Source organism: Dendrobium catenatum, unplaced genomic scaffold (assembly GCF_001605985.2).
Source record: "Dendrobium catenatum unplaced genomic scaffold, ASM160598v2 fragScaff_scaffold_880, whole genome shotgun sequence".
Classification (NCBI taxonomy): Eukaryota; Viridiplantae; Streptophyta; class Magnoliopsida; order Asparagales; family Orchidaceae; genus Dendrobium; species Dendrobium catenatum.
The window spans coordinates 414,701-430,750 of record NW_021319342.1 but is presented as its reverse complement, the minus strand read 5'-3'; the positions used below and the strand labels follow the sequence as shown (position 1 = coordinate 430,750).

General features: G+C 34.6%; 1 protein-coding gene across 2 annotated transcripts; it reads right to left on the bottom strand.

The window, feature by feature from the left end:
- Window positions 1–2,864: 2,864 nt before the first annotated feature.
- On the bottom strand, window positions 2,865–9,844 carry LOC110112797 (rRNA-processing protein FCF1 homolog). Of its 2 annotated transcripts, none has more exons than XM_028697137.1 (10): window positions 9,678–9,844; window positions 9,389–9,526; window positions 9,242–9,307; window positions 9,060–9,165; window positions 4,533–4,575; window positions 4,329–4,401; window positions 4,122–4,209; window positions 3,547–3,603; window positions 3,390–3,468; window positions 2,865–3,200 (listed from the first exon to the last, which is right to left on the bottom strand). In XM_028697137.1, exons 2-10 carry the CDS (start codon window positions 9,457–9,459, stop codon window positions 3,187–3,189), a joined length of 597 nt encoding a protein of 198 aa, XP_028552970.1. In that variant the 5' UTR covers window positions 9,460–9,526; window positions 9,678–9,844; the 3' UTR covers window positions 2,865–3,186. The 2 variants fall into 2 exon arrangements, with proteins under 2 accessions (XP_028552970.1, XP_028552969.1); XM_028697136.1 differs by having other exon boundaries at window positions 9,389–9,486; window positions 9,678–9,843.
- Between the last annotated feature and the right edge of the window lie 6,206 nt (window positions 9,845–16,050).

Sequence of the window (16,050 nt, the reverse complement as noted above, 5' to 3'; positions counted from 1 at the left end):
TTGTCCTCCCATAGGACTTTTCCTCTCTATAACTCACACTGGGATAACGTAGAGCTACGTCCTGTGACCGGACCAAATCAAAGTTCCTATGGTTGAGAGCTTGGGCCTTCACCACAATGACGACTTTGTATCATGCACTAATTGCTAACTTATATTGTGATATATTCACTCAACATCCAAATGGAAGGAATAATTCTTCATATTTCATGTTGGACTCTTATCCCATACATATCTAGATGTTTAAATATGACATTTTTTAGAGATAAAAAATATCTCATATAAAATATTATTTCACCTAAAAAATAAATATTAAAGCTACGAATAAGGCAAATCACCTACTTAACTTATGTCACTAAATTTCCTTATTTCTAAAAGAAATACATTATTTTAGGGGATTTAAAAAAACTTGGGTGTTTGGCACTACAAGGCAAACTCTATCCAAACACAAGTTTTTTTATGGAACTACTCATAATACGATGACGAGGGCCAATTGATGGCCTCATTATTTTGTGTGGAGTCTGAATGCAGAGTTACGTTTGGATTATGAGTGTACACAATGTTTATACACTATGCACTTTTATTTTTGTACGCAGTGTTTATTTTTCATCTATTATCAAGTTTTTCTAGGATTGCCAAGGGATTTATCAAATCGGGTTACAGTATGGGTTCAAACCCGACATTGACACGCTGCTATTTGACACGACATGAACCAGACCCATTTTCACAGAGGGATCAAAAATTTCAACCCAGACCCAACCATTTGGTTTCCGGGTTGACCAAACCCTAAACGAACAACTGACTTCGGGCTGCTTAGGTTGGCTGAACAGGAGCGTCCGCCTGCGGCTACTGGGCTGCGAGAGTCTGGGCACTCGACGACGGACAATGTCGATGTCTCCTCTGGCGGCGGCTAAAAGATGCCCTGCGTGAGGGAGGATAGCAAATCGGAGCTTCTCCTCTGACAGTGTCTGCCCTAATCCTCCGAGTCAAAAAAACTGGAAGATGCCCTAATCTAAAGGCAAAACCAGCGACCAGAAACATGCCTTAGCCATCTGGTGGCCTGCGAGCAAAGCAAATATCCGACCTGAAAGATCCCTAGTCCTCCAACAACCTGAAAGATGCAGGAAAAATCGGGTCTTCTACAAATTGCATGCAAAACCAGATCATTTGCGAAAAAAATTAGGTCAAAACCGAGTTTTTGAGTTGACTGAAACTTAACCCGAAATTCAAAACAAGTCAAAAAAATTAAACCCGAACATGACCTGTTCTTAAGACGGGTTAACCCTAACCTATGGGTGTCAATTTCGAGTCACGGGTTGAACCCAAAATTGACTCGGCACTATTCGGGTCAACCCAAACCCGACCCGTTTTTGCATTCATATCCAAACCCGATGTCTCGCTTTGGGTCCGGGTCAACCCGACACAACCAGAATGATCGGGGACCGTGAAAAAATTGCTAGTTTTCATATCAAAAAATGGGTCAAGCTCCACTTTTCGGGTCAAAACAGGTTGAAAACGAATCAATCTCAAATTTCTGAGTCAAAAACGGGTCAATGTTGGGTCACTTTCGAGTCAAAGGGTTAACCCGAACCTAACCCAATTTTTGAAACGGGTCAATTTGTTGAACCCGACCCATTTTGGGTTCTGGTTGACCCTAAACCGAAATTTTCGGGTCGGGTTCGAGTTAGATGTTCAAGTCGTTTCAAATATTGACAACCCTACCCTAACTCGAAAAATTCGGATCAGATTCGAGTTGAATCTTTCGGTCGTCGCAATTTTTTAAACCCCTAAAAAAAAAAGAGAAAAAATCAATTACAAAGAAAACAGATTTGCAAGGTTCAATTTTAAAAAAGCATCAATCTAATGAGACGAGAGAGGATCCAATCTACCAAATACACCTAAGCACAAAGAAGAAGAAGAATCCCAAAAATTTCACACCAAGAGCTTACCTCGTATAGCATGCAGATCCAAGACTTGCAGGTGCCAATCCTCAAGAAACCTTTAGATCTAAGAGCATACATTAAAAACAAAGAGATCTTTTTTTTTTTTTTGGGCAATTCCTAATAACAAATTTGAGCTTGAGACAGAGAAAGAGAGAGGTCCATGCATCCCTAGGTTTGACTCCCAAAAGCCCAAATGATTCCCAATAATTTAAAAAGGTCTACATTGGAAACCATTTAACCCGAGGCATTCAATGAAGCCAACAAAGGCTAATAAGAAACCTAAAAAGAGAAAAATCTAATGGCAGAAATCGTCAAAAACACTAGATTAGCCTTTTTACTAATTGTCACAAATACATCCATACAACCTGTCAAGCTTATTACATTTAGCATTGATAAGTAATAGAAATACCAACAAGCAAAACGATGTGCTATCCAGTATATATATTTCCACTTCAATTAAATCCCTGAAATTCAGATGGCAAGGCAATGATAGGCAACCATTGAAAAGAATACAGAGCTAAATTCGACAAATCAATGCCACAGAAAATCACTTGGCCAATTTCTATAGAACAGGCAAGTAAAGCCGAAGCCTTGAAGCTGTGGAGCAGTGAAGTAACTGGAATTCTAGGGCTGAACTTTCTAGGGGGGTGGAACAAACAGACAGATATTTCACTTAAACAATAACTAAACAAAAATAGAAGCAAGCAATCAGTTCTTTCAGCGAGTAGTATTCTTTGTGTTGACACTTCAAGGTAGGGCTGTCTGTCAAAATACAAACAGGTCGAAATCCCTAACCCGAACCTGAAAATTTCAGGTCGGGTTGACGGGTCGGGTCAAATATTGACACCCCTACTTCAATGTAATGTATGAGATGTTCAACAAATAATAAGAAAAAGTAATACTGCAGATCACTCAATCAAATACTTATTTCATGAAACTTGCAAAGCAAGGCTAAATCATCAAATTTATTAGAATCTGTAAGTATTACATCCAGTCTTGAAATAAATTTCTTACTCTTAAACAACATAAAGGGAGAGCATATGCCATATGACAGCAGAAAGGGGGGGTATATGCATGCGGTCTGAGAGTATTAGGTGAGAAAAAAACTAAGCAATAACTGATGCATTCTCAACATAATTTTTTCCCAATTCAGCATACTCTTGACCTATTTCCCAAGTTATAGCAACAGAAGTAACAAAACCTTAAGGAGTCGATTCCTTTAGATCTGAAGGATAATAATCAAACTCTAAATCCTTGGAGCTGCAAAAAATTGGGTAGAAAGAATATTCATGTCAGCCATCAATAAACTCAAATGGGATTTGTTTTGAAGAGACATGGGATAAAAAGAATATTAACTCTTTTTTTTAAAAGCAAATCATACAAATATGAAGAAATGGGACTTAAAAAGCATATATATAGACACAAATACATAAGGAATTGCCTGCTCACCTCCACCAATAGTTGCTTCTGGCATGCGTTCAATAGAGTATTTGTGCTGAGTAATGTACATGATGGGAACGCCAGGAATCTAACCAAGTAAATAGCATGTTTTTAATACATAATTCAAGGGTTTTAGAAGATATTCCACCATTTATTCTTTATTTACCTTGCGTATTCTTCGTTTCAAATCTCTATCACATGTAGCAACAATATAGCACTTATGCTGTAGAAAAAAAAAACCAGGAAACTCCCAGATTAAATCATGGTAGGAATAAAAAAAACAGAAAAAAAAAATGGAGTGACAAAGAAAGATAAATTAGCATAGATAGCATGCCAAAACGTAAAGCAGGGCAGTCAAAGCAAAACCATTAATCATCTATGATAACAGTACCAAACGCGATTTGCTGCTTAGGCTTTGTTTGGGACGGCTTTTTTATTGCTTTTTAAAATGGAGTTTTAGTAAAAATAAAACTCATTTTAAGAAGCAATAAAAAAGCCGTCCCAAACGAAACCTTAAATTGATGTGTGCTTCTAGTGAGTCATTTAGAAATGAATATTATTGAAAAATAATCATAGCAAATGTGCAACAAGATGAATTGTAGCAGAACGTCAGCAATAAGAAAGAAAACAACTAAGAGGAAAACTGCATGGATGAGTTTCATTGGCACAAAAATGCCAGTTACTAGTTGTACTGCCCGAAAGATGTTAGTATAGAAAAGGGAAAAAGCCAACAAAAACTACCTGAGTAACTCTCTCAACTATGCAGTCATCAGCATATGTTCCTTTGTGTGTGCATGGAAGCCTCTCAAAACGAGGATCTTTGGCAATCCTATAAGAAAAAAACAGTTCAAAAACCAGTTATAACCTGTGATTTTTCATTGCAACTTATTTTTGCAAATCCCTGGTAAGCGGGCCAACAATATTCAATAGCCAGATAAAAATAATTACCTTAAAGCCACACGATATTTCTGTCCCAGCTTTTCAAGTTCAGCCATAACGCAATCCGTGATACAAGGAGTGCCTTAATAATTAGGAAAAGTTAAAAGAGAGCCCAACAATTCAGAAACCGTATTAATACAAACCAATCAAAGATTCTTTTTTTTTTTTTTTGGCTTTGCAATACATTTATCTGAGGTTAATCTTCCAACTTACATTTTGCATAAAGGCAGTCCATCATTCCCTTCTCCAAATCCAACTTCAAAATAGTTAAAAGAGTTAAGTCAGTCAAGCAATGAAGCATCAATTAACATACAGCAAGAAAGATAGTAACATTTACATTACTACATTTCTTTTCTAACATAAAGCATTAGATAGTACAACTACAAGCCTTTAGCAGTAGTATTTGTAATGAAAACAGCATACCTTATACATGATACTGAATCTATTAAGTTTATTTTTACACTACCTCATTTTCAATAGATGATGCTTCAGCCATTTCTAGTATAAACATTTCTAACTCATCTAAACAAATTTCTTTCGTAATTCTCATTCAATAATTTTACAAAACAATATTATAATATTTCCTTGATGTATTCGTCCTAAATTATGATCATGTTAAATTCGATATTAATAAACATAATTTAATCAAGGTCAATAGATCTATATTATTTGGCCTTAGCTATTTTATATATCTAATTTTCTCCCTCCAATGATACCAAATCTACCACAAAAAACAAAAAATGATGATAACCATCACTTTACTAACTACTCTATCTGTAAAATATCTAGTTTCCTCATAATTATTGTATGTTTCAGCAGTCAACATATTTAGTTAAATAATTCTTTAAAAGCATACTTCTTTTCTTCGATAACCTTTTCTAAGACAAGCAAGTGCAGCTTGTCTATAGCATGCAGCATGCGGATGCATATTGATAGCATTTTGTAAGACCTATTGTATGTCGCAACAGCCAACATATATAGGACGTAGATGCAATACAAACTTTGCTAAAAATATTTGTCTTTTTTTTCCTAAACGAAAAATTATCTATCATACCATAGCCCACTTTGGAAAGCACAAACTGTTCTTCTCATTTCTTAAAGTCGTTGTTTGGGATTGCAAAACAACAAGCATGCTATTGTAAAATTAACCACAGCTTCTCTTATCACATGTTTATCTTCTATAACATACTATAAATACCCCCATAATTATCCTCTCTTCCTAGCATACACTTTACATTAATTGAATTAAATAAAAAAAATCAGATTCTCTTCTCAACCTAAGTAGCATAAACACCAAGTACATCTATAATATGCTTGCAATAATCAACATAATAGCTATCATCGTGACATTAACCATACAACAACAACAACAACAACATCATCAAGCCTTCATCCCACTATGTGGGATCGGCTACATGAATCTTTTTCTCCATTGTGTCATGTTAAAAGTTAAATTCTCATTTAAATCTAATAAAGAATGTCATTTCTAAAATTTTCTAACTAAGTCATTTTATGTCTACCGCAACCTTTTTTAGCATAATTCAAATCTAATACAACAACATCATGACACTAACCATATTCATCTAAAAAAGTTTACCATATAACTTTTTATCCATTGTTCTCCATTCTCATTGTTAATCTTCTTAGCATACAACAGATTCGAAACTTGCCAAAGTCCTTGAAATTATCCCCTTTCCACTTTTTTCCTGTAAACATGCTATATTTGTCCATTTAAGATAATATGTCCATTAATCCTCTATCATTCGCGTTCAATGTTCCTAAATTCAAGGGCAATGGCATAGATTTTTAAGGGTGTTGTAAACTTAACACCAACGTCAACCTTTCTTGTCCAAGTTTGTGGGCAATGTTGGTTGCATACACACACACACAAATAATATGCATATATTCAGATAAAAATAGCACAAAACATATGTCATTGCATAAATAAAAATTTATAAATATACGACTAATAGATATACACATAAAAATGCATATGTAAGAACATGTATACATGTATGGATAATTGGAATGATGTATGGATGCAGACATGCATATGAACATTAAAGTTTTTAAAAAAGTAAGAAAGGGAAATAATAAATTGGAATAGGTATTAGAGCATTGTTCGTCCTTTCAACCACCATGTTTGTCCTTTCTACCTGAACTTCCTATAAGTGTACTTAGGCTGATCAAACTATCAGCTTGCAAATCAAGGATGTTCATTTTAAAGGGTTCAGCAAACTTCCCAAAAAAAGAATGGCTCTAAAGACTAATACAAGTTTTGGCAGGAAGACAGATGAATCCTACAAAATAGAATACAAGCAAAAAAAATTTAAGAGAATGTCCAGACATACATGACCATGCATACAAATGTTGTCATGCCCTCAAGTCAATTATCGTACTTCAAAGTTGATGTCCGATGTCCAATTGACGTCCATGTTCCATGCACTCTAACAACAAGAAAATCTGAACCTTCTATTTGGATCCACTTTGCAATATTTTTTAAAATTTAATCATTAGCAATCCATGAAATCGCATTAAAAAAATAAAGAAAATCAATTTTAGCGTCCGACTTCTCCCATTCCCCATCTTTCCTTACCCCCATTTCACAAGAAAGCAATGTCCTTCATTATGCAATGCATGACAGAACAAAAAACATACTATTATAATAATATTTGATTGATTAAATGTTATATAAATTTTCAAATAACATTTTTTAATTCGCTCATTAAAGGATTGTTTGGTTGCCTAAAAAAGGAATGCATAGTGAAAGGAAAGCAATGTAAAAAGAATGTGGTGTAAAAGGAACACTTTGGAGTTGTTTGGATGAGTGTAAAATGAATGCATGACTTTTTTTTTTTTGAAGTAAAGCAAATACATTAAGTGTAAAAAGATTGTGCCCGAGGTTGTCGACGGTGGTCGGCATTCGAGGGCAATGAGGTGGCAACAGTGTTGGTCGGCGACGACAGAGGCTATGGGCAGCGATGGCTGCCAGCGATTGTGGCGGCTAGTGGTGGCAGCGAGCATTGGCGAAAGCGACCGATGGTGTGGTCGATGGTGGGCGGTGGGCGGTGGTTGTGGGGCGGCAGTGGGCGGTGGTGGTGGGGGAAGCAGTGGGCAGCCGTGGCCGATGGCTGGTGGCCGAAGATGGACTATGGCGACGACAACCAAAAGCTAGTTGGTGATGAAGACGATGGTTGTCGGCTGTCGCAGCAAGCTTTGGAGTGGTGTAAACGGTTCAGACTCAAAATTGGATGAGAATGGTTTACCTCAAAAATAAACTAAAATGGAATACACTACATTCACTTTACTTTACATTGGATTTATTTTTCATCCAATCAAACACCAAATTTTTCAAAACTACATTTACTTTACTTCCAACCAAATAGCCTTAACTGTATTGGGCTATTTAGAAGAATAAAATTTATGAACCATTATGTTATTTTGACAAATGTGACAAATTAACATTGTTAATTTTATAATAAATTTTAAAAAAAGATTTCATTTTTGGAATGCTTACAATAAAATTTTAAAGTTTACATTGTTTCAAACTAAATCAATAATTAAACTAACATCTTATTTAATCTTAAGTATATTTAAAATAAGTTTTAAGATTGGTTTAAACCTTGGAAAAATAAGTAGAAAGAAAGTTCATCTCAATTTAATTACATATATTAGTTAATGATAGAATAGGTTAGTAATAAGAGCACGTGATATATACATTATACGATCTCAAAAAGCGTCATTTGAAATCACACTTTCAGCTCATGTTAGACTTTAATGATGGAAGACATTGTCTCTCTTTCTCCATTAAATATTTGAATTAGGTTTAGAAATGGTTAAAACCTTTTAACAATTAAGAAAGAAACAGTTATTATCAAATTGATATTTCATAATCAGAAGAGTACATCATATGTAGATTATATTGGATAATAAAATTTACTTTATAAATGTATCTTTAACTATCTTTTGATGGTAACTTCTAAATAAAAAAAATAGATTCCCCTTCCAATAAAAGAGTTATAAAAACCTTCATTTTGAAATGAAGTTATATCTTTGTTTGAGGATTTTAAGTATTCTCGCATTGAAGCTTGATAAATAGTATATAGTTAATATTGTTTGATCTCTCCTTAAAATCCCTGCTGAACAACTATTACATAGAAATCAATCAAATATAAGTTAAGAACATACTAGTAGAACACAAATAGACACTCAAATTAAATCATAAATTAAACCAAATATAAAGCTTTTCCTATAGACATAGAAATAACTATAGAAACACTTTTCAATATTTAATTCAGAGCTAATTTGATAAAATTAGGCATCATCATCAGCATATCTTTCATTCATGTATTTATCATGATTAATGACATATTGCAGAAGCTATTACTAAAATAAAAGGCGAAATTCCAATTTAAATCATTAATCATCTTCTGATAGCATACCAATGAATAAAAATATGGAAGTTCAAAAAAGACCACAAAAAAAACTAATATCACATACAATGTTATTACTATGATGGTCAAGCAATTATCTACCCAAATCATTCTAGCATTTACCCAACCTATAAGAAAAAATACATCATGACCTCTTGTCTAGTCTACTTATTTTAGCAAACTACAGTCCTAATTCCATCCAGCAAATACAGCATGAAAAAAGTAGCTCAAATAAAAAAAACATATTATAAAGATATAATCATATAACATAAACTAGAAAGAATACGAAAGGTAAAACTTCTATCACCTTGTTTTGGATAGAGAAGTTGATAAAGTTAGTATCCACTATCACAAGATAAGGTGGTCCAAGTGCCGTATTATGCTTAAAGAAGAGAGCAGAAGAAATGCTTGGCCTGTAAACCAATAAAAAAGCCATCAAATTGAGTGGACAGTGATGTGGAAGGTTAATAGAGAAGAGGCAGGGCCTACACATTACGAGGGAGCTTTTCCTTGGAGATATCCTTCTTTAGAGGGTTTAAAACTTCTTCTTTGTGCCTGGAAGAATGCAGAAATTCAGACTGAATGAATTACTAAAAAAGAAGAAAGCATATGAGAAAGAAATGGAGATTTTCTTACTTGCGGAGCATTTTAGAGCTAATCAGCTTCTTCACTACGGCGAATTTGGGGCCTTTCTTCGCCTTCCCCATCTTTGTTGTCCTACAAACTCTAAGGGGCTGTTTGGCAACAGGATTTTAGCAGGATTTATGCTAAATCCAGCAAAAGCGCCCCGTAAATCTCACGACCGAAAAAAATAAAAAATCCTCCGTTTCCCTCTTTTTGCCGTAAATCCCGGTTTTAATAAATCCTGTAGTTCGGCGGATTTACGGAATTTGGCCGAAGAAGCGCGCGAAAGAGAGAAAGTTACCTTCACAGCGAGCGAGCTCCCGTAGTTGCTTCCAATCAAAATGTTGTAACGTCCGATCCGAAAGGAAGGGAACGTCGCCGAAGGAGCGAAGTCGAACAGCAACGAAGTAGCCGAAGAAGCCACTCGTGCAATTTCTACACCACCTGCGGAGCAACGAATGAAAAGCAAACCCTAGACGACTTAATATAATTTAAAATATTAATAAATAAGTAAATTAATTAAATAACTAATAGTACAATTAGTTCATAAACTAAATTAACAACTAAAAAAGTAAGTTGATAATTAGTACTATAATTAATAATTAAATTATTAGTTAAATTATTTGATAATCAAACTAGTTTCTAATTATATTATTTATTATTATAATTTATTGATGATAATTAAAATTGAATTTAATGAGTAACTCTTATTTAATACATAAATTAAATGAAAAATATAATAAATTTAATTTTTAAGTAAACTAAACAAATAAAATCCTAGATTATATTGTCAAACAATTTCACAAGATTTAACATAATCTATCACTTAACTTGCCAAACAATTTTCAGGATTTCATAGATTGTTATAATGCCAAAATTTGAAACAATTTCAAGCACCACATTGAGATTTTCGTGAGTCATTATAAGTCCAAATAATAAGTTTGTTAAATTTCACCACTTAGTTGAATAAATTTAAAATCAATATGAATTTAAATTCAATATATACCTATAATAAAATGAAAGGCTTGTTGTTGTATATACCTACAATAAAATAATTTTATTTTAAAAGATGGATAAATACAAAGAAAATCAACTTGATTTATGTCCACAACCAAGCAAATTAATTTGAGAGGCATTAGATTCCTCACAGGTTTAAAAACACGTTTTAAAAATGATAAATTTAACCATAATTAATAAATGTGGTTCAAAATAATTAAAATTTTGCAAGCACTTCAAACTCTATAAATCCCACATATTTATAATTTCAAACAACAAAATAAATAAAAGTAAGATATTCCAACTCGAAATAACTAGATGATTGTTCCAAAGTTTTTTTTTTTTTTTGGGTGGGGGCATACCTTACATGTGTCACCTGGCCAAGTTTACCTATTCTTCACCAAAATCTAGTTCATTTTTAGCAAGTCACTTCGGAGTAACATCCTAGCAAATTCTTGGATATTAGAACAAAAAGAACTAAGGACTCAGAATGCAAAGCATGTCAAGATTACCTAGGCAACAAAATCATCTAAAAAGATGAGCAAAAGGCCCCTAGTTCCCAGAGGCGACCATCCAAGGGGAAGCAAAGTTAAACTTGCATTCATCATGGTTGTGATGCCCCATGATCTAATTTGGAAGAATTATTATTTTAATCTTTTAATAACCAACAACCATAGCAATCTAATATCATCTATCAGTAATAAACAACAAAAAAAAAATTATAATTTAAAACATCAATGTGCACATCTATATTTATTCCCAAAAATCATATACATAACTCAGGACTATAACAAAAAGAAACATAACCTAAAGAATCCTAGCCAGCCTCACACTTTTGCTCCCATGTCATGACCTAAAATCATTTTAAAAGTCCTTCAAAACCAGTCCTTGGTTGCCAAAAAAGATCGTCCAAGAAGCCAAAAATCGTCCAAAGATCACAAATTAAGCCTCCAGCCTGTTAGAACCCGACAACAAAAGTAGGATCGAGAGAGCAAGCACAACCATCCAAAAAGGTCAAAGAAGCAGACGTTGAAAATTTTGATAGTTTTTCCATTTATAGAATTTACAAGAGATAGACCTCCTGATTTTGGCAGCAATTGTAGCATGACAGTCAAAAGAGTTGCCATATAATTGGTCATTCCTAGATCTCCAAATGTAGTAAATTATAGCACACAACAAAAGGAAGTAGAAGCTTCTCCAGTTCTTATCAATATTCCAATCTTCAATATTATTAAAAACTTGCAAAAGGTTGGGGCATAAAAGCACATTGCCCATTTGAGGAATAAGGTTTTTAGCATAAGTATAGTTGCATTCAAAGAGAATGTGTGCTTGATTTTTTAAAGCATTTAATAAGAAAGCATAAGTATGGGAAGCAGGAATTCCCCTCAAGATCAATGCATCTACAGTTTTCAGCCCATTTTTGAAAGCCAACCAAGTATAAGCTGAGAAATGCAATGTGTAACGTTTATGCCACACAAATTTGTCCCAATTCACAGTAGATTATTCAAAATAGAATTGCATTTTTGAAGGTGTTAAAGATAGGCTTATCAGAATTAAGCCACTAGAAAGTCATACCCATATAAAAGATAGGAACAATAGAGATAGTAGATATGAGGGTTGCATGGAGATTAGGAGGGAGGCACTATTTACCATTTCAAAAGAAATTTGCTCATAAGTAAATGAGAGAAATTTAAGATAGAGCTCTCCAGCTATCCAATCTCAAGCTTTTCCACAACATAAAGTGTCAAAGCACCATGGATCCCAAAGCAGGGAAAGAGTGTTGTTGTCAATGATATTAAAAATAAGGCAGTGTTGGATTTTCTTAGCCACAACACAGAGAAATTTCCAATAATCATAAATGTCACGACCCGGCCCGATAAGCTCGCATACGCGAACAGTAGAAAATAAAAACAATCGTATTTCATAAACAAAACATCTCTAAATATATAAAAAGAGCCACTAAAATATTTCAAGTAAAATGTTTTCTTTCTTTACATCTATCATTAAATATCAATCTAAACATAGAAGTTCAAAACATAAAAGAATATCCATAAATCTTCTCTTACAAATCATCTTGAATCCTTCTAACTCAAAATGTCAAAAACAAAAAGAAGGAACATGTCACCCGTTGTCTCCCTACAATGGTACGTAAAGGGTGATCTATCTATCATTTTTGCTTAACATGTTCTCCTAAAAAATATTCTATAAGTTGGGTGAGTTATAATATAGTAGATAAAATGTCATTCAATTAAATTTAGAGGCAATGAAAGAAGTACAACATGCATATACTTCTAAGTAAATAAACATTCAACATGACATAATATATTATGTAAAGTGAAAATGTCTCTAAGTCAATCTTTATGTTCTCTTTCTTTGCATGAGCTTGCAATCCTTTCTCATTAAGCATTCGTGACTCAATTGATGTCTCATAAACATATAACATAATGACATGATATTATAATAACATAATATTAATCACCAATCACGAAAGTATTATTTGTACTAATCAAGTACATTTTTAATTGACCATTCCTTTACCATTTGATTTTAAAGAACATCTTTACCATTTGGCTCAAAAGAGAACCTTTATCATTAGCTCAAAAGAGCTCATTTACCATTGATACTCTGCATCAAACATGCACATGTAAACATTCCTTATTTATTCATAAAAGAGACTTTAGAATGCCATTCATGTGTATGTTCTCATATGATGTTACTGTTGACCTTGATTTTCGCTCGAATATTCTCGAGCACCTTCGATTGATTCGATTGAACCTCGTCGAGCCCAAGTTGAACTTGAATCGATTCGAATTAATGTTAATTTGACTCGACCCTATTCATTCAAGCCCGAGTCGTTTGTTTTGACCGCGATGAGCTTGATTTGATCCAAATCGATTTCAATTTGAGTTCAATCTGATTTGATTTAATCGATCGAACCTAGCCTGAATCTAAATAGAGCCAATTTGAATCAAATCCATATCCAAACCTAGCTAAAATCAGCCCAAATTAATCCTAAATAAATTTCCAATCTACTTTTTGACTTCATTTGAATCAATTCCTAAATCGAGAAGTGGGATCAACGGCTCTAATCACCCCGAATCTTAATCCTGCCGTTACTGCGGTGCTCGGGTGCGTGATATGCTCATTTTAGGAAGAATACAGTCGTCGATCGATGGAGAGCAGCGATACAGAGCACAGTTCAGTGTTTGGAAGTGGGATCGAGAGAATGAAACAACGGTATCATCTCTAAGCTCGCGATTCTCCAAGGCATGAACGACCGCTCCCTCTCTCTCCAGGCTTAGGACCAGAGAAGGCCGAACCCTTCTCTCGTCTTCCTTTTTTTTTTTCGCAAGGATTCCTAGCTCCCTCTCACACCGGCGTCTCCCTCTCCCTCTCTCGCATGAGCCAAGGGAGACCGAACCCAACGGCCGCCCGATCTCCCTCCGCTGAGCCCACGCCGCCTAGACCGACCCCGATCCCCCAACACCTCTCTTTCTCGCGCGAGCCAGCCAAGCCCGATAGCCCAGGCTTTGTCTCCCTCGTCTTGGCCGACCGATCTACTTCACCCCGACAACACGAAGGAGCCCGAAGCCTCTCGTTCCCTCTCCCCCTCTCGCGTGAGCCAAGGAAGACCGGACCCGAAGCACGTCCGATCTCCAGGTTCAAACCCGACGCCAGCTTCTCCCATTCTATATGCAAATTCTAGTGAAGCGACAACTGCAGAGAATCGGCCCGAACCTGCTCGCTTTAATCGAACTCAGGTATCTCTATCCCTCTTTTTCTTCCACCTTCTGGACTCTTCTTGGCATCTTTCCTCAAATCTTCTGGTCCCCTTTTAAAACACGGTTCAGATCTTCTTTGTATGGATATGAATATGTGCTGCTTTGCTTTTGATAGTCCTCAATCAGCCATTACCTTTAAAAAAAAAATCTTGAAAATATGGTTGAGAGATTTGTCTTGCTTTGTGTTCACAAAGTCCCGATGCTTTTCTTGGGTTGATGGAGCTTGGATTTTCTTTTTTTTTAAAGATGCATCAATGAAAAATATTTATGATTCTAATTCACCCGACCTTATTGATTTATTCTCCTCCCATTTACCTGTATAAATCATCTCATGGGCCTTCGTTCGTTAACGTCACATGCTTCTATTGTTTCTAATGAATGAAGTGTGTTAAATTTATCACCATTCAGAATTTGTATCAATAGGAAGATAAATTATTATTATTTTTTTTACAGAATTTTGTTTCTGTTTGTTTTGAGCTGGCGTACCCATGTAACCAAAATTTTAATGGGCACAGCATGAGTTATGTTTAATTTCTTTGGCACTTATTCAAATTAATCAAGTATGCTCGTGAGGCTTATTTCATTACATGGTTGGAGTGTAATCGTGGAAATCCGATGTCATTATTGATCTATCCATCTAGCTTTGCATTTGTGTGTATCAACTATTCGATGAAATATTTCAAAAAAAAAAGCCATGGTGTCAGTCTAGCAAAACTATTTGTAATATGGTTAGAAGCACTTAGTCACTTTTATACCTATGAACATCGTTGTAAGTACTGAAGGAGCTCCTCATTAATTATCCTTAATTACTTATAAGGTGCATCTTCTACCATTCACGTTACATGTGGAGTTTGTCTCAATACTCTAGTAGAGGTGGCTTGGGACTATATTAGAAAGTTTTGTTATAAAAAATCCTGTGTGGAGATTAATATTTCTATCATTTCTAGGGTATCTCATTTGTTAGCATTTTTGCAAGAATCTATAAAAAAAATCCTTATGAGTTTACTTTGTGGCATTCATTGAAAATATATATATATCAATGTTTGAAAAGTTGATAGCTTGTAGACTTTGATTTCAATGATTGGTTTTGCTGATAAGATACATTCCTATGAGGGGAGGCTTGTTGAAGGTTACTCATGAATGCCAATATTATCTTAAAATGTGTTTATGCTTTCTCGTATCTCATTTCCTCCATGCTTGCTTGAATTTTACATAAAAGTAACATTGGAGATTGTGTTGGAAAACTTTTATGGTGCCTTTATGCTTTCTTGAATTTGGGTTTTTATTTTATTTGTTTGAGTTTTATATGAAAATCTTGCTGGCTTGTTCTCAAAGAGTGAAGTTCTATCCCATGCATAGCCATTTTAAATCTACATATCCATATGGTTTACATCTCGTGGTCATGAATATCGTAAGCTAGTTATCCGACGAGGTGTCATAGAAGAGATCGTAATCATTTGGTTTAGATTTGGGCTTTATATAATAGCATCGTACACATGAAATCTCCCAACATGTTGTCTAAAAACTTGCAAAAGAAGCAAAAATCTGAGAATAAAGTTGGTTTGAAGTTTATTTTGCTTCATGTGTGCATACTTGTTGTTGAGGTGGTTATTGTGTGAATCATGAAAGGTTCTTCTTTTCTGGTAAGCTACTGAGAAGATTATGATCCAGTAGGTGTTTAAATCCTTTCCTTTTTTTTATGATGATTTGCTTTGTGCTATTTTGCCAATATTGTACGCCAAGTGTTTGGTGAAAGGCCGCTAAGAGGAAGTTATGGTCTTTTGGTTTATATTGAATATTTATGTGATAGCATTGTTCTTATAAATGCTTCCAAACATGTACCTAGAGACTCGCAAACAAAAATCTGAAAAAAAAAACGTTTCTTAGTTTTTTTAA

Coding starts and splice junctions, on each gene's coding strand:
- LOC110112797 (XM_028697137.1), bottom strand. CDS start 9,459: ATGGGGAAGGCGAAGAAAGGCCCCAAATTCGCCGTAGTGAAGAAGCTG. Junction 9,166..9,241: donor GAAAAGCTCCCTCGTAATGT/GTAGGCCCTGCC, acceptor ATTGGTTTACAG/GCCAAGCATTTCTTCTGCTC. Junction 4,210..4,328: donor AAATATCGTGTGGCTTTAAG/GTAATTATTTTT, acceptor TTTTTCTTATAG/GATTGCCAAAGATCCTCGTT.